This window comes from Myotis yumanensis, unplaced genomic scaffold (genome assembly GCF_028538775.1).
Source record: "Myotis yumanensis isolate MYYU_CA2020_CCGP unplaced genomic scaffold, mMyoYum1.0.hap1 SCAF_2, whole genome shotgun sequence".
In the NCBI taxonomy this organism is placed as follows: domain Eukaryota; kingdom Metazoa; phylum Chordata; class Mammalia; order Chiroptera; family Vespertilionidae; genus Myotis; species Myotis yumanensis.
The window spans coordinates 60,576,333-60,598,956 of record NW_027223753.1 but is presented as its reverse complement, the minus strand read 5'-3'; the positions used below and the strand labels follow the sequence as shown (position 1 = coordinate 60,598,956).

Sequence of the window (22,624 nt, the reverse complement as noted above, 5' to 3'; positions counted from 1 at the left end):
TCACAGGATGAAATAAGCCAAGTCCAGAATGTGGGGTATTCTACAGAACAAATTATCTGGTCAGTTTCTTCAACAAAAATGAAAATGGTTTTAAAAAATAACTGTATGGATAAATGGCTTTTAATTAAAAGAGACTAAATCATTGTATCAATTAAATGTCTGACATGAACTTTTTTGAATCCTGGTTTAAAAAATTAAGTTATTAAGTATTAACAAATTTATATGAATCAAGAAAATTTAAGCACATGTTTGTTATCTTTTGAAGCTATTTTTGTTAAATTTTAAAGTATGAAAATGACTGTGTTTTCTTGGAAAAAAGTATAGGATATTTACCAAAGTATTTAAAGTAATAATAATATGATGTTAAGATCTGCTTTAAAATAATAATAATGACAAGAATAAGTGAAACAGGATTAGCTTAGATGTTGAATAAAAAACTGCTTCTCTCAAGATATCATTAAGAAAATTTTTTTTTAAATCACATGCTGAGGGAAAACATTCAGAGTACATACACTTGACAAAAGATTTGTATCAAGAACATATAAAGAATCTTTGTAACTTATTACTACAAAGACCAACGATCTAATTAAAAATGAGCAAAATACATGAGCAGACACTTCACAAAAAGATATATGAGAGGCCAATAAGCGCACTTAAAAAGTTGAACAGTTATCAATAAAATGTAACTTAGCAATCATACAAATGCAAAATAAAACCAAAATGAAATGCTACTAGACTAAACTTAAAAAGACATTTGAGAAGACAATCCTAAATGTTGGTGAAAATGTGGGGCAACTGGAACTCTCATTGCTGTTAAGAGTAAAAAATGGTACAACAACTTGGGAAAAGAGCAGCTTTAATAAAATTGCAGTCAAAAAGTGGAAATGACCTAAATGTCTAACAAGTGAGTTAATATACAACTAGTGGTATGTCCTTATAATGAAACTAGAGGCCTGGTGCACGAAATTCGTGCACTGTGTGTGTGTGGGTGTGTGGGAGGGGGGTAGGCGAGGGGTGGGGTTGTCCCTCAGCCCAGCCTGCACCTTCTCCAATCTGGACCCCTTGAGGATGTCCGACTGCCCGTTTAGGCGCAATCCCAGTGTGATCGGGCCAAAAGGGCAGTCGGACATCCCTCTCACAATCCAAGACTGCTAGCTCTCAACCACTCGCCTGCCTGCCTGCCTGATAGCCCCTAACTGCTTCTGCCTGCCAGCCTGATCGCCCCCTAACCACTCCCCTGCCAGCCTGATCGATGCCTAACTGTTCCCCTGCTGGCCCAATCGCCCCCAACTGCTCTCCCCTGCAGGCCTGGTTGCCCCCAACTTCTCTCCCCTGCAGGCCCGGTTGCCCCCAACTGCCCTCCCCTGCTGGCCTGGTCACCCCCAACTGCCCTCCCCTGCAGGCCTGGTCACCCCCAACTGCCCTTTCCTGTTGGCCTGGTCACCCCTAACTGCCCTCCCCTGCAGGCCATCTTGTGGTGGCCATCTTGTGTGTTGGAGTGATGGTCAATTTGCATACTGGTCATTACTAATTAACATATCAGGGCTAATTAGCATATCCCTTTCTTATTTGTGTTGGAGTGATGGTCAATTTGCATGCCAGTCACGACTAATCAGCATATCCGGTTGTAACTGTGAGGGCGTCACGACCAATTTGCATATTACCCTTTTATTAGTATAGATACTACTCGGCAATGAAAAGGATGGAATTACTGATGCTCACACCAACATGGGTGAATCTCAAAAACATTATTCTGCATAAAAGATCAAAATCATATATTATATGATTCCATTAAACTAAAGGTCCAGAAAAAGCAAAACTATAGTGACAGAAAACAGATCAGTGGTTGTCTGGAGCTGGGGATACCAGGAGACTGACTGGAAGAGAGCATAAAGAACCCTTTTAAGGCGGTAGAAATACTGACCATGCTGTTAGGTGGGTGTACATTTGTCAAAACTCATCGAACTGTACAGCTGTTCTTATTGTATATAAGATAAGATATAACTGAAAGTTGACTTTTAAAAGCTATACCAGATATAATTATGGCATTTTTATAAAGTCATACATAAGGGTAAACCATACAATAAAGTAAATTAAGGACTGAAGGAGAAATCACTAAGGAGAAAAAACAAATTGTTTTAATAACCAAAGACTTTGTAACCATATTCTAAATTTAGGTAAGAGCATCAAGAGAGTTAGAACATAAAAGGATAATGTGCCATTTTAGTCCTCTGTCTAAAATGAGAATAAGTTGAATGTATTCCTCATACTAACTCATGTATAATATTTGTCACAAAATTCTTTTTATCTCAGAAATAAAAAGACATACTGTATTAGAATATGTAAAATGACTTTCACAGTGATAATTACTTGGGTAATCTACACACACACACACACACACACACACACAGTAAGTTCAGGGCATTGTTTTTGAGAAGTCAAACATGTTTATTACATTCTATAAGAATTTCCACCCATAATGTTCCTTTTTAAACTTAAAAAAAACATTTTTTTAAGTATAAAACATACTCCTTTAGAACTCTAAAAAACATAGGTATTGGGAAAAATATATCCCTAAACACTTAAATCTTCAGACTATGTCTCAAATTGAGATAAAACTATCTGGGACATATAATAAGAGTTATCTGCATTATTCGAGAATAACGGGAGCACAGACTATCAACCTGACCTGTCAGATTTTCTGGCACTCTTGGGAGGAGCATAAAAAGGAAATTTTAGTTTTGGGTTTTTTTCTTTTTGTTTTAAATATAGCCTTTAGAAGACTCAGAAAAAACAAACCGAGGTCATAACATTTTCCATGACTCATCCTCTAAGATGATCAAGTCTACACTCCTTTATCCTTACAAGTACATCACTGGAAACATTTGAGAAGACTCATTTAAGGTATATCTTAGGAATTTCATTAGACTAGTAAATAAATTAACCTTAGAAATAATAAAAGCTTTAGGGAGGGGAGCTTTATTCACTCTGTATTATTACTAAGGCTATGGTAGGTACCATTTTCCTTAAGACTGGTCTCCCAGATCATGTCAGGCCAAATTATTTTGATTTCATTTAATTTGAAGTTACTGAGTTATTTATCACTTTAAAACCTCACATTAAATAAAAACATGATTTTAATAATACTTTATTTCTCTCTAGAAATTCATTTAAATCAATTTAAAGTTTTGAATTTAAATCCAAGTATCACAATCTGATTAATGCCTATTTCTTCTATATACTTTACATTTCTACATTTTCTCATATAAAGTCCCATGATTTAGGCAGACACAATTAGGTAATGAGATATGGCATTCCAGATAGCAAAACTTCATTCAATATCCACTGTTCCAGATATATACTCCTTTGGTGAAAGATTAGTCATGATCCCTTCTGGGGTTTTTTTATATTTATGCTTGGAAAACTTTTTTTACTTTTTTCCTAAGGGATACTATAAAACTTTAAGCTCAAACTCACTGAATGAGCAACACTTCTAAATCAGTCAAACCTAAATTTATGTTACTGTACTTCTTTCAAGTATCACAAGTTAATCCCTGCCTCTTGTTGCCAGCCTTCAAATTCTAATTCATGCTTCAAACTATCGGCAGCTATTTTGCAATCTATGAAGCATGGATATTCTACTGTATGGAAGATGCAGCTCACTGATCACATTTTCACCTGAAGGCAGTTGTGATTAATATAAACATTTGGCTCACACTGTTTGCCTAAAATATTTGACTGGGATAACACATTCCAGAAAGTAATTTAAATTCATTAGGAACATAATATATGAAATGGAGAAGCGTTTGCCACAGTTCCACAGCAAGCACTTCCATTACTTAAGCAATCCATATTCAGGCATTTAAGTACTCGAACACATTTTTCCTGTAATGATTTTTCAGTGGGGAATAAATACAATACACACACACATGACACCAACTTTTAAAAGATATAGGAAAGGTGTTGGCTTCTGAATTAAGTTTATGAAATGTGATCAATAATATCTCTTGTTAACAGACAAAAATATTTCCACAGAAGAGACGCTGGCCACTGGGAAATAACAGATTCAGAATGGAAACATCATTATCGTAAACATCTACCTTCTAAATCAAAGATTAAGCCTGACAGCAGGTTCACTTACCAATATTTTCGGTGGGCATTGAGACTCTGGTTGGTTCTACCAGATTGTCAGCCAGGACAAAAGCCCCTTCTTCCAACGTATCCAGTAACATCGTTGCAGTATGCGCTTGTTCAGAAGAATTCATGTGTTTCCACGATTCCAAAGCTTCAGGTTTCAGAAGGTTGTCCACTGTGTCAACAATTGCCTGCATCCATTAGAAAACCATCATTCGTTTGGACTGCTCGTAGTACCAAGGTGATTTTTCAATCACTGACTAGTGACAATTGTAATATTTATCTGTCATGATGATTTACTCTAATTTCAAGATGGAAGAACACCTGGACAACATATATCTGGTCAACTTGTAACATATCTGACTATTTCAGAATAGGACTGACTGAGGATTAGTAGACTACTATTTGATTATAAAGAGTACGTGTAAAAAGATGGCTTTTCTGTTTATCTAATCATCTCAGTTGTTGAAAAGAAATAGAGTCGGCTCTTAACCTGAGGTATTCCTCTTACATGCATAGTCACTCCTACTTATAACCTCAAGGCTGGAATGTTCTAAAGAGCAAACACGGATGCCTCTGGAGTAGCCTAATAGTTATGCTTGGAAAGTAAGACATATTATTTTTTGGAACATGAACTCAAATTTAATAACTAAAATTGTGCCTTATAACAATATCTGTTTGTTACCATTGGGACAAAAAAAACAAGATGATTTCAAATTCTGTAAATTATCTGTGAACATAATTCACTCTTCTCATTCCCTGTCCAGCTAAAAAAAAAACACTTGAGAGTATACCTTAATTCATAAACAAGGATCTGTTTCGGAAGGAATCAATAAAGCAATCAAAATATGTAAAGCCTATACTAATAATATAATGGAAACAGAAAGGCAGAATAAATCCTTTATAAGCATCCAAGTTGTAAATATGCACATATGTAGGTTTCATTTATTGTTACGCAAAATAACATTAAATAAAAATATAACCCAGTCAGTTATAAGCAACTGAAGGCGGGCTTTTGTACTGATAGTTCCTGTAGCACTACACTAACTATAGCTTGGATAGCTGAAATCACTAAGTTTATTTATTCTACCCCATTTACTTAGTCCTAATGTGTCATTAGGCCATATCTAAACTGTTGTGATTTACTGGCAATCACAGATGGAAAAAGAACATAGATTGTACAAAGAACACCACCAAAAACTGCTAGTTTGAGGTGCTGTCTTAAAATGAGCAGGGGAAATTTGTTTGAGGCTACTGTCAGAGCAAGATTAATTAGCTTAATCCGTCTTAATATCCTCGTTCTGTCTGCCTTGTGAGCCACCACAACTTTCCTGGCAGGTGAAGATCTTCCAAGGGACGTCAAAGGCTTTTTTCTTTCTCTAATGGGAGATAGAATACTCAAAATGCTCACATTGATACTGCTGCAGCCATTAACTAGAGTGGAACAGAAATTGGTCTGCTGAGGCCAGATTCATTAGTCACCAGAAATACAGACTGAAGCCTCTCATCTAAGTTACAAATGAATCCTCTGTCACAAAGCAGGAAACCGCTTCATTTGCATAGTGTAAGTCCGCTTCTGATTGGTAATTTAAGGAGTTTTATTAGTCTTATCTGAACAGAGAAAAGTCATTTGTGACATGCTGAAAATGACACTGGTCAGAAATTAAGGCCATGCTGAAATTTACTATGTATACACTGATGGCATGACTTTATGAATCTGAAACACTCCTTATTTATTACCCTAGTACTTTTCTCATGGAATCAAAATGATCATTAGTCTCATCCTATTCCTGAAGTAGTCTCTCCCTGCCAAAGAAAAAAAGCTATTCTCTTCCCACTGAAATGTATGTCCTGGGCAACATTCCAATTATTACATTTCACACATTAACTAATAACTTTAAGGTGAACTGAAACTTCAGTATGACAAATTCTATACTCCTTAGCAGTTATCTCTTTGTCCCGGTTAAAAAGGCTAAAGAGGGGCTTTCAGAATATTACTACCTGAAAACAGACTTTCCCATCACTTTTTCTTATAAAGTTCGAAGATCTTTATAAGAAACTTAGTAAGTTTATTAGTAACAAGTCTACTAGTAACTTGTAGGATGCCATCCTTTTTTTCTAGACCTTGCCAAAAAATAGAAGCCACAGCTTTCGAATAACCTCTGTTCTACAAAACTTCTAAGTTCTTTGTTGTGTTGTCACATATATAAGAATTAGGTTTGATTTATTAGTAATATGGTCCTTAGATGAGCAAGATTAGAAAGTAACTCCCACCCCACAAAAAAGAACACTTAAAATTTAGAATGAAACAAAAATGCAATATGGCATTATTATTTTGACCTATCACACAGAACTAGCATGGCATAATTCTACTGTTAGCCTCACTCAGCATTTTTCCTATTGCTTGGATTTGCCCGGGAGAAAAACTGGCTGGAACAGACAAGGCTTCTCAGCCAAATGGTGGCTTTCTGTTCAGATCAGCCTGAGAAATACCAACATATAACACATGTCGATAGCACAGTCACATTATTCATATATCATTTCTAGTAACCCTTCCCGATATCAACTTGGTTCTAGAAATGACTCTGAAAAATTTCAGGACAAAGCCTATTTTATTTAAGAGTATACCACAGATAAGAAAGCAGTGACTTTTTCATGCACATACATTATGACTATACAGTCTTTGATAGGATAAACTGCCAAGACTATATCATAGCTGTGTTACTACTCAAGTTGTTTTTTTAATCCACAGAGATGACAGCCGAAAACAAGGAGACTATATAATTAGTTTCCAATTCAGAGGGTATTTCATTAAAATTCTTGTACATTTGGATAAACTGGAAAAACAGCAAAAATTATAAAAAATTATTTGCTTATTCTGAGAGTAATATACCTGTGAGAAGCCAACATTTGTACAGCTGATATGGGGCACATTATATAATTATCAAAGACTGAAATACATTGGATCATGCAGCAAGATGATAAAGCGTGGCAGGTAGCTGAAGGAGGGAGAAAGCAGGGTGACAGCACAGGAGAGATACCTTAAGGTAAGCCCTGCATGTCTTCTCTCGTTTTTGGAGCTTTTTAGTAAAAGAAAAGAAAATCACAGGTTAGATTTTAACTGTTGAAAACGAGGAAAGAAGAAATCCTCAAAAATTTAACTGGTGCTCCTGAGCTCAGATTTTATTGGCACTGGAGACTTCTGGATTCCGTGGGTCTGCGCTGACTGCCAAAATTGTGCACTTACAGGTTTTAACTGTAAGTTACTAAGTACACTAATCCAAAGTATCCTGATAAAACTAGAGACAAAATATGTGGTCAAAAGAAAAAAAAAAATGACTATTTTTTTTCACCCTATAAAACCATGTTAGCCACAGATTGTGGATTCATATGAATCTCATCGAAACACTTATTTTATAGTATGGTTAAAGTAACGATTACATTTTTGGCATGCTATGAAAAATTAATAGTACTATTACACTTTACTCCTAGAGAGGGAAAACTTGTTCTTCCTCCCAAAACCTGCCACTAAGAACAGTATTTCAGTGGCTAACATTCCTCTTCCTGTCACAATTGTGTTGCAACCCTAAGAGTATACAAAGTATGTGTTCTAGAACACAGTCTCTACACAGAATCTCTCCAAGTGCACTGAATGCATTCTAAAGTGAGACTCCTGACCAGAAACAGGCAGGTGAAGTTTGCCAACAGCTAAGGTCACCCCTCAGATAATTAACTTTTTATTGTTGTTGTTACTGCTCCTTTCGCAACTATCATTCTTCCTTGGGACATGAACCAGAGAAGTTTCATTTTTAAGTATATGTCCACGGGGCCAGAAGTCTGGCAGTCAACTGCTATTAGGACCCAGAGCTGCCATACACAATGCCTAATTGCATAGAACAGAAAATGCCTACTTACCTTGTTATAACTCCGTCCAGCTGAATCTTTTTCACTAGGTTTCAGTTCCTGCAGCTGTGCATCAAGAATGTCCACCAACTGCTCCATCAATCTCACTGAAGAACTCACATCCCCAGCAAACACCGGCCCTTTGGTATGTTTAGCCAGTTCATTGGCAAGACTAGCGGCGTTTTCTCCACTTCTAATCTGAAACGCCAATTTATAGTATCTCAGTAAGATTTCTTGTTCTGTTCGTGGCTTCTTGTTCTTCTCCTGAGTATCTTTGTTGTGGTGAAAAACTTACTTACAAATGTGTCAAAATCTGCAACTAATTGAGACCAATAACGTTCTCTTTATTTCAGATGATGAAAGGTTCTTAGATCCTCAGCACACAAAAGAAATTCTTAACCAGACATTTAAAAGAAACAAAAGGAGAGATGTTGGGGGTGGGGGTGAGGGTAGAAAACCAGAAATCCTTTGCAAAAGTTTCAGATAGCTCTCTCATTTCACTGCAACCATTTTAAACTGTGATTTCAAAATCATTTATTTATCCCAATGATCCAGAAATTTACATCAGAACATAATCAGTAGGACACTGAGGGTTATTATCTACTGCTTGCACTTCACAAAGGTAGATGGGAAAGGAGAAACTAAAATGTTACTGTATTCTACTATAATGTAAAATATTTTTAGTTATATTCTACTGTAAATAATTTTACTCATTCTATCATAATCATCTGTGATATAAACATCTGCTCACATTCTGTGGATTCAGTTGCAAACATAATGATATTTGATTTATTAGGCCAATGCACTATTTGTCTTACAAACATCAAAAGGAGCAGAACTAACTAAATATGATTGAAATTAAGCAAGTATGTACTCATTAAAAAGCTTAACAAAGAAAACAGCATGCCTCAAAACATATGTAACTTTGAATAAATAGTTTACAGACAGAGCTATGCATAATTTTTTTTTTTACTTTTATACTGAACAAAGAGTCATGAAGCTGGTTTTAGCATATAAAGCTAAGTTATTTATGTTAGAAGTTAAAGCCCTTAATCACCAATATGTATCATATTAAAAGGTTCCAACCAACCTTCTGAGCCAGCTGATTCACCCAGTGTGAGGTACAGTTGCTAAGATCAGGGCCCTTAGGGTTCCATGTTCCAGTGGAAGCCATGCAGAGATACGAGGCAGTTCCTATAGCAGATGTAGAAAACAACAGTGAAATTGAAACCATTTTTCTGCACGCATTCGGGAAATCAGCTAAGATGATCCTACCCTGCGTGCTCAATGTTGAATAAATGCTAATGGAAGGAGCTGACAATAATTGACAAAAAAAGTAGGGTAAAATGCGGTCTATAAACAGTAAATATAAAGTCAGCATAGAAATATCAGACATTTCCAACAAACAACAAAAAGCCCTTGATTTTCTTGGGACTCATCCAAAATGATACTTGTAATGAAAAAGGCAGCTGTAAGGAATGCTCACTAGGATCCATGGGCAAAGATCTCAGGCTTGACCTAAAACTTTAAGAGGGAGAGGTAATTAAGGATCTGACCTTCAGTGATTTTTTTTTCACAGTTGTCTACAGATGCTGTATTACTAAAGGAACAAGAATAATAACGTTTGCTACTGTAAATATATCCTTCCTCAAGTAAAAATCACTTCAGTGCGATTCAGAATCTACCTAAAGTAAAATTTTAAACGTATCTATAATATTTTACAGGAAATACCTCTTGTTCCCTTGGGACATGGCCGTTCAACCATCGCTCCCCTGTGGGTCTGAGGCCACCATATCCCCCTGGCATCTAACGCTTCGCAGAATCTCTCTGGCAGGGGAAAAATATTTGTTACAGGAGGAATTTTGGTTGTAGAAACTGCTGGAGGTGGTTTTGTCCCTTTGCTTCCTTCCTGGGATCCAGCTACAGTTGTGCTCATGGGGCCTTTCGGTGAAGTAGTGCTTGTGGTTGATACTGTGGTTTTGAACAGCTCAGCTGAAGAAGTTATTGTCACAGCTGTGGTAGGCACTATGGAAAAAAGATGAGCATGTTAATGCTCAAACACGCACATTCACATACAGGCACACATGTGTGTACGCATGCACTCACAAAAGCCCACTCATCCAACTACCCCAAGACCAACAAGATGAGCATTATTGAGAACATCAGCAGTAGGGAAGAAAAATAAACCTTTTCAATTATTCCAATTTATTCATATTGTTGGCTAAGTGGAGGCAGTTTGGGCCTTATGATAGATTTCACTGTATGACTCTAATTGTGTTAGGTTTACTTCTCAATGAAATATTTGACAATACAGCTTAAGTGTAATTTCATCATATATCATGTAACAGGAAACGGACAGTTTTATATAAAGTTTCAAAGTGCAAATGCACTGTCACTACTAAATAACTTAGAAAAAGTGTTTTCTTGTATAAATCCATACTCTATAAAACAATCAAATTCAGAGTATCAACAAAAGTCTGACCAATTACATATAGATAGGACAACAGAAAATTTAGTCACCCACTCTGCATCTTGCAGGAACATAAATATGGTGACATCTTTCTACCCAGCAGCCAATCTGGCTTGAGAGACTTTTGAGCATGCCTGATCAGACCCAAACAGAAGATAAGTTTGGTATGTGGGTGCTATTTTAGTAAGGAAACATCCAAGGCTTTAGTTTCTTTACTTTTGAAAACATAGGTATGAAAAAAACAACTAGTCTGGCAAGAGAAATGAAATCTCTCATCAAGATAACAGGTTAGATCAATTCATGCCTAATTCAAAACCAAATGTCATTGCATTCCACTGTATCTTACTGACCCTTAACAGGAACTAAAGGAACGACAGTTACACATTTAAAAGTGCAAATTTACAAAGAAGTTTTTAAAAGGATATTTTTTGACTTCCAACATTACTTTCAGACTGTGAAATCCAGTAGGTTAAAAAATTAATGGAGCTTATGTGTCCTTCATTAACTACCATTTAAATGGGTTAAACAATAATAAAAAGTCTGTCAGTAAAACTTTAATACTATCTTTGAAATCTATTAGGCGATCACACTAAAATTTTATCAACATTTATAGTTACTGGCTCTTATAAGGTTTTAAGATAATGTTTAAATTTAAATTGTTTAGAGTACAGCAGATTAAAACTATTTTTTCAAATAATCTTATAAAAATTAACTTATTTTATGCTTTATCTATACATAAGAAACAAACTAGAACATTAAAACTTATTAGAAAACTTATTATTACCTTGTTTAGTATTTTAAGCTCTGGTCAATAAATAGTTGTTTATACAATTCTGATACTAGGGGCAGAGTATGCTAAGTTTATCAGAAACACTTGTTTCTAGACCTTTAGCAGGGACACATTTCCTGTTACCAAGAAGTTCACTACACACTTTCTATACCTTTTTTTCCCTTCTATAACAAGACAAACTTCTTTTAAACATATGTTTTGTTTCCAGGGCATAATGTATTGACCATGAGAGATGCCTGTGTACATTAGTCAAACATCAGCAGCGGCAGAAACCTATTCAAACCCGTCTATCTTTTTCTGCAAAGCACTTGCCTGGCATCTTGTTAAACCTCTGTAATTTTCTTTTGATTACAATGCAGCCAGGCTTTCAGTGCTTTCTCAATTAACATTTGTCAAAAGCATTACGATCTTTTGCAGAGTGTCAAATGACTGCTGCTGGATCCAATTTTAAAGGGGAGTGGAGAATCGGAGCAAAAAGAGAACAGGGCAGAGTAAAGTGGTTTCATGCTACACCATCTTATGTATCCCTCAACACTATACTAATTAGGGCATATTTCATCACTGAAATACGTATCAACAATACTACAATTAGTGATCTGAAAGATTCATAACATCCGAGTGGAGGTAGGTAATAAAATGACCTCTATTAAAATATATAAAATTCCATGCAACATTCTATATCCTGTTTCCATGTGTCTTTTGATAATTTTCGTACCTTTTCACTTTTTGTTCATCAAAAGAAGGTAGTTCAAAGGAAATCAACACATTATCAAAGGCAAATCACTAAAATATTGGGACATTGTGAAAATAAACATGAAAGTAAACTTCAAGTGGCAAAATTAAACCTTTTAGGAGGACTACTAGAATTTCAAGGACAAAGTTTAGCAATTTCAAGGAAAGTAATTTTTTGTAAGGCTGAAGTTAGAAATGCTGAGGCATTTCTAAAGATGAATATTTCTTTCCACAGGTGAAGACAGGGCATCAGATAATGATAAAAGCTTACACTTATTCAGCATTTATGTACCAGACACTATGCTAATCAGCCTTCAAGGATCATCAGATCACCTTAGTTAATCCGTACCACAACCCCAATGAAGTAGGACTATGATTATCTTCCTTTTAAAGATGTGGAAACTGAGCCATAGAGAAGGTTAAACAGTTTGTTCAAGGTCACTTGTCCATGCCCTTAAATGTCATGATCTTAACTTTTCTAGATAAAAGATTTTCACAGATGCTGGAAAAGCATGGCATCTGCCCTTATTCTGGAGCATGTACCTGACACTGTGCTCTGTGTAAATCTCTAAAAGAAGAAAATATGTGGGGAGGATAGTATAAGATACTGGAGCAATAGACTACAAAGTTTCATACTAAAATTCATGTGGCAAGAGGTTCAAAGCTCTAGAATAGCCTAGAAATGATAGCAGAAAACAAGGCAAATTTCATGCCCAGCCGCTGCTGCAGAAACCTATTCTAACCCATCTACCTAATCCAAACCCTAATATACAGAGCTTCATCCCAGTTATTAGGATGCCACAGCAAGACCCTGAACTGATGTAGCATTCTGCCTACTGTTATCATTTGAGAGACCTAGAAACGGTGCTAATAAAATGCTAATAAACATACTTAATAGGAACCCATGAAGATTTTGACAAGCACATATAGAATGGTTCAATGTATTACAGTGGTGTCTACTAAGGACTTGCTATTTATCACTGGCTTTTTCCTGCATGAAAAGACTTAAGGACAATACCCATTTAAGCGAAGGGGAACATCTCCATCATCTAGGTCCAAGAACTAACCCATGATTCACTGAAGGTACTCCAGCTAGCATGAGTCTATAGCCCGGTAAGACAATACTAATGTATTCATTAAATTTACCCTATTTAATGTTTAAAAACAGTGGGCATCTTTATTTGAGAGCATTCATTATCAGTGGGAAGATGTTTCAAGAAATATGAATTTTATGCTAAACACTTCCTAAAAAAATAATAAACCTAACTCTCTTGATAAAAATTTCCCCTCATATTATTGAAGTGTCGTACTTCATAATTAGAGTAATTATTCAAGAGCTGTCAAAACCCAAGACACAATATTTTTTTGATAACATTTAGGATATCAAATTTGCAGTCAGATTATGTAAATATAGAGGAATTCAGATTAGGAAACAGAAAAGAGTTAAAATAAGACTGAAATGGGATTTTCCTAAGCCCACGTTAGGGAGGAGGAAGGTGAAAGGAAAAACAGACCTAGTTTAGGTAAATGGAGCAAATGAACTATGCAGAGATCACAGAAAGCTAAAACTCAAAGAAAAGAAAAAGAGGAAAGATTTATTCAAAAACCATGATCACGACAAAGAAATAATATACGTGTACTGTGAGAAACAAAAGAGCTTGGATTTATAAATGGGAAAAAGTACTGAAGCTAATACACTGAAAAATGAAAGGAATGAATAATTTTACAGCACAGTGTATGCCTTGTTGACACACATCGTGGCAAATCCAGTACATAAGACTGAGTTTCAGCCAAGCCAGTCAATCACTGCTTTGTATGATAGGCAAAGACCTGATCTCTCATTGCTCTGTCCCATCCGTTTCTCGGATCCTGCTTCTGGAAAGCTGACAGTGGCTTATTGGTTTGACCTAAATTTATGGGCCAGAACAGTTCTGCAAGGCCCCATCCAGCTATCAGCACACATCTTGGATGAGAGAGACTGGAGGCTCTCTAAAAGCATATAAAGATAAATTATAAAAATAGAGACTAACAGAATATGATTCAAACAGCAGCAAGAAAAATGTAGGTCAGATAAAACTTTTTACCACTAAGGGTTTTTTAAAGGGCCAATATGAATTTTGACTTTCTGGAAATATTTAAGAATGGCTATTTTGGATAACAAAACACAGTTGTAGGAACACAGTTACCAAATGTGTCTAAGCTTCTCATTTTCAACGCTGGTAACTGCTCTTTCTAAAAAGCATCTAAATTATCAGACTTTTTCATCTGAAATGGATCAAAATATTCACTAGAATATAAGCCACATGTAAAAATAATATTACTCATCTTGTATTCACTGAGTATTTGTTGTGACAAGTAGACGGGGCAATCAATTAGTCTCTATTAACAATCCTTCAGGTGTTGCCTCATGATGAATTTACATTTTTTAAAAACTATTTTCTTATTTTTCTAATGGAGAGAAGAGATTTACTACCACCCAACACAAATGCAGCAGCTCTGAGGGTAGTACAGGTTACAAAAAAGGTTACCAAAAGTATCAATACAATGTCAAATTTTGTCAATTCCTGACATTTGCCTTTTACAAACCTATAGGATAAAGGGGAAGCATGGTCCTGGCTTTTAGGGAAAAAAAATGAAGATTTCATTGTAGAGCATGTGACAACAGTCATTACTGCTATCATTTTAAGCCAAAAAATTCTAGACATACATTAATTAGAGAAAAAGGGGCCTTGTACTAAGTCAATGTCATTTTTGCTCTTATGAATAAAAATCACATCACAAATTTTGTTGTTCTGAGACTCAAAAATTCAACTGCAAAATAAATAAATAAAAACACTGGTGGAGAAATTGAGACATCAAAGGGCACATAATAATTCAGGCATACAGTGCTCACAAGAACCTTTTCCATTAACAGCTTGTATTCCATTTATAATGTGAGCCAATGTGTTGGGTAGCCCCTGCCTTTCTACATAACTATTTGCATCAGTCTGTTACTGTAAGTATGATAGCAAATAGCCTGTAAGAAATATTTCTTGTCCCAGTTCCAACAATCATTGAATCAGATAGCCATTTAATGCAGATTTCAAAGCACTGTGATGCAAATCTTACCTTCTAGTACAAAAGACACCTTCACACAATTAACTGATGTCTCATTCAAACTGGTATTTGAAAAACTGATTCTCAGCAAACCTTATATCTAACTAGAGGCCTGGTGCACGACATTCACACACTGGAGGAGTAGGGAGGGGGTCCCTCAGTCTGGCCTGCACCCTCTCACAGTCTGGGACCCCTTGGGGGATGTCCGCCTGCCGACTTAGGCCTGCTCCCCGGGCCTAAGCCTGAAGTTGGACATCCCCTGAGGGGTCCTTAGCGCTGTTGCAGAGGCGAGAGAGGCTCCCGCCATCATTCTGTGCTCGCCAGCTGTGCGCCGGGGGGGGGGGGGGGGGGGGGGGGGGCAGCTCCTGCGTTGAGTGTCTGCCCCCTGGTGGTCAGTGCACATCATAGTGACCAGTCATTACACTGTTTGGTCGATTTGCATATTAGTCTTTCATTATATAGGATATGAGGTCTGACTTTCCTAAACTAACAAACAAAGCCTTAAAGTTATTAATTTTTTTCCTACGAATCACTTGCATGTACAGAAATTCTCTGAACCAGCACTGCTGAAATTAAAAATGTAAGTTAAATGTAGGACTGGATCTCAAGTTGGTGTTTCTACCAGGAATCAGGAACTTGGGCCTTAGCAAACACCACCATCCACTCAATATCATGAATCATATTGATATTTTGAATAATATCAGTTTTGAAAGTGTTAAGGACTATGTGTGCAATGTTATGTGTATATTAGTATATAATAATAAAAAGAGTATATGAAAACAACAACAAAAGTTAAACAATAAAAGGCTATGACTTCTGTTTTTGAGGTTCTGATCCCATAACAATATTTATAACTTAGTATATCCTAAACTATGTGGGGTATATATATGTATATATAAGTATGTGGATGTGTACTGCTTTAATAGAAGAAAAAAATATTAATTTCTGATCCACCTTGAAGAGTTTGATTTAATCATTCCAAAGAACAGTCTGGCTCCTAAAATTTTGAAGTTACTCAATAATGTGAGAATTCCAATTAACTCAGTAAACTGAAACATTAATTCAGAACTTTAATATACAAATATGGTTCAAATAGAAGACTCATAATTAGTGCAAGCTCTATAACTTTTATCGTGAGGATGAGGTAATCTTGTTTTAATAAAATATTCATTTAATTCAACCTAAAAAATTGTTTCCCACAGAATTCAATTCACTTGATAAACTAAAGTATATTTCCCAAGATTTAGCATTACTTCCTGAAGGATGAATCTCCATAAGGTTACCTGAAGATAACACATAAAAATATTAGCAGATAACATCTTTATAAAATATCACTTGGAATCATGTAATGTTTTGTCCACGGTGACAGTTGAAGTCACAGAAATATTGACTTAAAACCATTACTAATTTACTAGGAAATAAAAATGGATAATTTTTACATGATCTAGGAAACTACTGGATGACTCCCTCTCCTGCACAGAGAGCAGACTTCAAAACACTCACTTATGCCTGGAGTTGTACATCAAGCCTCGCAATTCTCCTGGGACTTCCTAACACTTATTCCCCTTACCCACTGGCGCCAAGAAGTTAAAAGGTCTGCACATAGATTGTAATCAATTCAGAAGTCAGGGAGGAAAAAAACAAAGCTAACAGGTTTGTTTGTAGCTGGTATTATATTTTTAGCAGTGCCCAATGAGGCTACAATTTTCTGAAGCCAACATTTAAGTGAAGAAATTGAGGGGGATGTGGGGGGAGGGGGGATGGACTAAAATAAAACTAAAATGTATATACTATGAAATAACTTTAAATGCTACATTATTCTTTGTGCTTTAACTATGAAAAGGGGGAGAAAATAAACGGGAAAAATTAAAAAGTCTTTTACAAATATGCTGTTCACAAAAGACATATCTACATTAGCAAGCAAACATTCTCACCTTGGGCAGGATCAGGGGGACCAAACTCCAGAGAATATCGTAGAATGAAGTTATTGTTCCACACATAGAGTTGGTTATCTCTGGGGTTGTAATCCACCGCAGCGATGTACTGGTACTGGTTGGGGAAGGGGACATCTACATATTCTCCTCGGTTTAATCGGGTATTGTAGATGTAGTCAATGGCGTTCTTGCCTGTTTCACTCTCATTGTCCTGATAAACTGACCTGACCACGTACAGGACTCCGCAGATCATAAAAGCATTCGATGCAGCACGTTTGTCGTACACAGTCTCCCACGTGGCTTCAAATCGCAGAGTGTATGGATTCAGTTGGCTAATAACTATCATTCCATTGTTCTGTTCAGTGGCATAGATGACCCATAAGCCATTTTCATCAACTGCTAGGTCGATATCAGTCTTTCCTCCCCATCTATACGGTGAGGTATCATGGTAGTTGGCATAGTTAATGATGGCCTCTCCACTCTTAATTCTAGTCCTCAAATCAAATTTCACAATATTTCTCGTTCTTTCTTTGTTAAAGAAGACAGCACCATCATAAACCACAAATCCAGTACCATCTACTCGATTTGGAAGTTTGTATGTTGTTGTTTGGCGACTGTTTTGGAAATCTTCTATAGAAGCATATTCTATTAAAGTATCGGTACGATAGGGAGTCCAGGGCATGAAATAAATTTTATCTGCAGCCTGAAGAGGGTCCTTGCACCAAGCACCTGCCTTTTGCTCAGCTTCATATATACATGGCGAGTCCACAATTGCTTTCAAGGTCCCAGGGCACACAAAAACTAGCAGTCACAGAGAAAAGACAAGAATTAAGCCAAGTTAAAAAAATTACATAGGTAAACACAACTTTTAAGGATCATAAATCAAAAGAAAAAAAAACCATTTAATTAACATTCTATTTTTCCAAAGTGTATCCTTAAAACAAAGTACTGCCCTTCTTCCCTCAAGTTCCCATAATCAATGCACCAGCACACAGAGTGGTTGGGGCTTGTTTTCACACATACGAAGCTACGTTTAAGACCATTCATAATTGAGCAAAGCATTTACATTTTTGTTACGTGTTTTTATTTGATAATATGGTAATTTATGCTTTTAAACTTGAAGCGTTAGTGCACAACAGTGTACAAAATACTTTATTTTAAATCAAACTTCTCTGGCTCCCTTATAAGCCCCCAAACCCTCCCCTTCCCTGGCCCACTTATGAGCCCCCAAAACCCCAAAGCAAAAACAAAAAAGAACAAAAAACCCCAATGTGAAGCCTTGTTTAGAACTTTTACAGAGGTTAGACTGAAAACAAAGGAGCTTCGATTGAAGAAACATAAATATTCGGAAAATGCAATTAGGAGCAGAGAAAAGTAAATACAAGGAAAGCAGTGATGAAGCAACCAGGATACCCTGTAACCATGGCATGCTATGGAGAGGGTTCTGGAAACCAGGCAAGATGGCACTTTAATAATAAAATATCCAAGGGTGTCAGAAAAAAAGAGATATAGGGTGAAAAAGGACAGTTCCCCCTCGCCGACTTCAGAATTTTTATTCCATCACCAGATTTAGCAGTCACATAATCTCATTGTTAATAGTCGACTTCTTTAGGAGGTGCACTTATGAGATCCTGCTGATTACTCTAATGTCAGGAGTATTGCAGGGGAAGGGAAGGGAGGAGGTAACATCGATAAGGCACATAACAGGGAGCTGGGGTTCAGACTGTATACGTTATTTACCTTTTTGCTCCACTTCTATTTTAAGCATCGGAAGAAAAATAAAAAGAGTGCAAGGAAAAAAGAAAAAAGATTAAAATAAATTGACTATTAGTCTAAGACTGAATTCGTAATAGATGCTAAATATAGGAAGAATAAGAGCTGCACTACTTTGGATAAAGAGAAACACACAACAGGAAAACCTAGCAGGAGAAAGATTCTAAAGTTACATAAAAAAACATGGATCAATCATTTTAATAGATTAAGGAGGCAATACAAATATGTTGGCATGTTGCTTCACTTAGTGTACCTGAATAAATAATGAAATTCTTCACTAATGCATGGTATTCATACTCTTGCCTTTGCAAAGTCACTCAGCATTCTTATCAAGTTTTACTTTTGTATGTACACTATAGACACAAATGCATGCATAGGTGTATCATGACCATACATCCTATCATGTGAATTCAAATTACATTGACTAAAATGAGGTTAAGCATAATAACAGCAAAATATAGTTATAAAAATTACAACTCAATTTTGGAGCTTAGGTCAAATTTAATGAATGTAGATATTGCTCCATTTTAACATTTTTCAAATATATTTATATAACACGAAATATATAATTATGCATCTCAGTACATGTTGTAACTGTTTTTCCATTATTTTCTATTTCTACAAATATGCATCTGAACCATAAAAAAAAATGCCTCCTTTACAGGAATATACAAATTTCCCCCATCTATCCCAATAGGGATTTTGAAGGGTGGGGTATGGTAATGCATTTCTTTTCCACTAATTATTAGTAAATTTAAGTATAAAAATTATATTATACTCCATAATATATAATTCTTATTAAATTCTCTATAACACATATCTCAAGTTGTAATACTAAGACTATTAAAAGAAAGTAAGCAAAATACATACAAGGAAAAAGCAAGCACAGTAGGCAAGGAGAAAAAGGAAGAAAGAATTATGGTTAGCTCATTATGACATTGTCTACCATCATTAATTTACACAGAAAGCAAGCTCGCATGCAACAACAATCATACCAAGCATTCAAAGCAAATACCTTGACTCCACAGACCCCAGAAAAGGTAAATGCTTTCATAAAACAAACCTGATTAGTACAGTGATAAGCGAAAAAAATCCTCCCTCCGAGAAGTTTAAAGAAATGGATTATGCAGTTAAAGAAGGCTGCTACATGACATTCTTATTGGTAAATAGTATTCTAATAATTACAAACCACAAAGCACTATTTTAGATTGTATGTAGGCTTTGAAGTATGTTGCCTGAATTTCATAAAGTGTTCAGATTAATGTCTCTGCTGCTGCTGCTTCCGTTATTAAAATGCATTAGGGTGTGCTAGGACTTTATCTCCAAACTGATTACTCAAAGATACTGTAGTTGCACATTTCATTAAGATGTCTTAACTTGATTAATTTCTTAAACTTATAATAATTCAAGATTAAATGCTGACCTCCTGAAATACCTTAGGGAGAAACATCACACTAATATTTTTGGCATAAAAATAGCGTACTCCTTCCACATTAAGCTACCACCCCCCAACCCCATCCAACTTGGTGTATTTAACTACTTTCAGGAAACATACTTGCTCTATAATGTGTAATTCTGACTGCATCCGGTAAAAAGAAGAAATTAAGTGTTACTGACATGAAAAACTTTTTATAAACCACTAGTCCTAAAATTACTCCTCAGTGAAGAACAATATTATACCTGCTTGGAATCAATAACGAAGGGCGTGGTGGGAAAATGAGGATAAGAGAAATCATTAGTGTTGTGACTGCTCAGACTTATATTTTTATACAGCTATATTCTTTTAGAAAAGGAGGATTTTACTGAAATAAATCGATTACATTGAAAGGATGGGAATAATACACTTTAAAATATGTTACATACTTAAAATAGAACTTAAAACAAGTTCAATAAAGGATGTAGAAAGTATATTTCATTTTCTATTAATTGAAAATGGAAGTTTTATTATTAGATAAATTAAACTGACAGTGCAGTTACTGAGTAAAATATTAAATAGGGAGGCTTTGTTTGTGATTTAACTGATATACTTATATTAAAAAAATAGAATGGGTATAGGTTGTATCTAATTTATAATTCTGCTGAAAAATGAGAATATCCAAAGGTAAAGATAAGAAAATAACTAAATAAAACCTTTGGTGATTAATGAATCAAATAAGATATGGATATTTAAAACTAATGTCCTTACATTATAATTTTTATGAAAATCCAAAGCACAGGTATATGTCAAATCGGTACATTAAAATTCCTCAACCCAGAATAATGCAAAATCACAATAAAATTAATGAAATTGGCATTAATTAGCATCTTCACATGCCTAATATATATGCAACTTGTCTTGAGACTGTGTGAATTAATTCATAATAATATGTTTACTATTCTATAGACCAAACAAACATATATACATGGCCCACTAACATCAGTGGAGGACTACATGGATATGGAACACAAGAAATTTACCCAAGCAAACTAACGCCTATATACTCTGTAACTGAAGTGACACACTATTTCATTTTGAATAATCTCATGTTTACTCATTAATAATGACTTAGTTAACAGTAACGGTTATTTTTTCATCAAATAAAACTTGTAGCTAAAATTATGAAATCACTTTTATAATTTAGTGATAATCTGAAACAATATAACACAAAAATCAATGCCAAATTCTGCCTACAGAATATGAATTTCCAATCTGATTTTCTCCTTTATCCTATAAGATCCTTATGAATTATTTTAAACAAATACATTCAATTACTAACACTTCTGCTAAGGATAAAGAATGCCCTGTGTACATATATTTTTGACATAGACATTATCTAGGATTATATGTCAGATATAATACATATGCCTGTCTGTAAACATGCAAAATAAAACAAACAGGTTTTCTAATGGACTCTGTTGAGTAAATTAATTATTAAACTTTCAGAAGAATGAAACATTTTCTGAATAGCTTTTTAAAGAGGAGAGAACAGTATGGGATATATAAGCTCCTGGAGAATTTGCTCTGGATAAAAACTGCCATAAAGCAAGATGGTAAGGAACACATAATAAATATTACCTAATGGTGACAATTTTTACTAAGTATAGTGTAAAGGTTATGCAAATAGTACAAGTACAAAAACACTACTAAAACAAGGAGAAAATAAAAGTTACAGGCTTAAAATAAAAGCAAGTATGAAGGATGGGTACTATGAACAGAACCATAAAGAAACAAAAGAACTGAGGAACAGAGAACAAACTAAAAAGATCAGAACAATCTAAAAAGATCCTTTGGTTTATATTTTCATATTAGTAGAAATCATGCAATTGATAGTGTGTCACTACTGTACGGTATATAGAAGTTATAATTACATCAATTCTTCAGCAAGAAATGGTTTAAAAAAAGCCACAGACTTATTTCTGCCTTGTGCAAACTTCTAGAAAGGTAACAGCAAATTAATTCCCATGTTTTATTTAAAGGACAAAAACTAAAAAGAACCAATACTTCTCTGAGGATAGCTAATTGCAAGTTTAGTGCACAATGTAAAATAGTTCTGGAGAACTGAAAAAGTAAAATTTTGAAAGTTAGATGTTCCAGAAGATATCCACTTTCCCCTTTCTTACACAGCGCAAGAAATAACTTCAGTCTGAAAATAACATTTGCTTCACTCTGCTCTTGGTCTACAGACTAGGGTATGGGAACAGGCTCCAGAAAGAAAACAATTCTTGGCAGCTCTGACTGATTCCACTGTTTGGGGATGGATGTTGTATTCCTTCTCTAATGTGAAGACAGAAACCATGCTAAATTCAAGTGAA

General features: G+C 35.4%; 1 protein-coding gene across 3 annotated transcripts in view; it reads right to left on the bottom strand.

Annotated features, from left to right (window-relative positions):
• Positions 1–22,624, bottom strand: part of ADGRL2 (adhesion G protein-coupled receptor L2) — a 429,144-nt gene that overhangs the window by 33,394 nt on the left and 373,126 nt on the right. For all 3 annotated transcript variants that reach the window (XM_070405458.1, XM_070405460.1, XM_070405459.1), the window contains 6 exons: positions 17,060–17,860; positions 9,769–10,062; positions 9,128–9,231; positions 8,050–8,235; positions 7,176–7,214; positions 4,142–4,325 (listed from right to left, as the gene is read on the bottom strand). In XM_070405458.1, the coding sequence (XP_070261559.1) occupies positions 4,142–4,325; positions 7,176–7,214; positions 8,050–8,235; positions 9,128–9,231; positions 9,769–10,062; positions 17,060–17,860 (1,608 nt within the window). The remainder of the gene's footprint in view (positions 1–4,141; positions 4,326–7,175; positions 7,215–8,049; positions 8,236–9,127; positions 9,232–9,768; positions 10,063–17,059; positions 17,861–22,624) is intronic.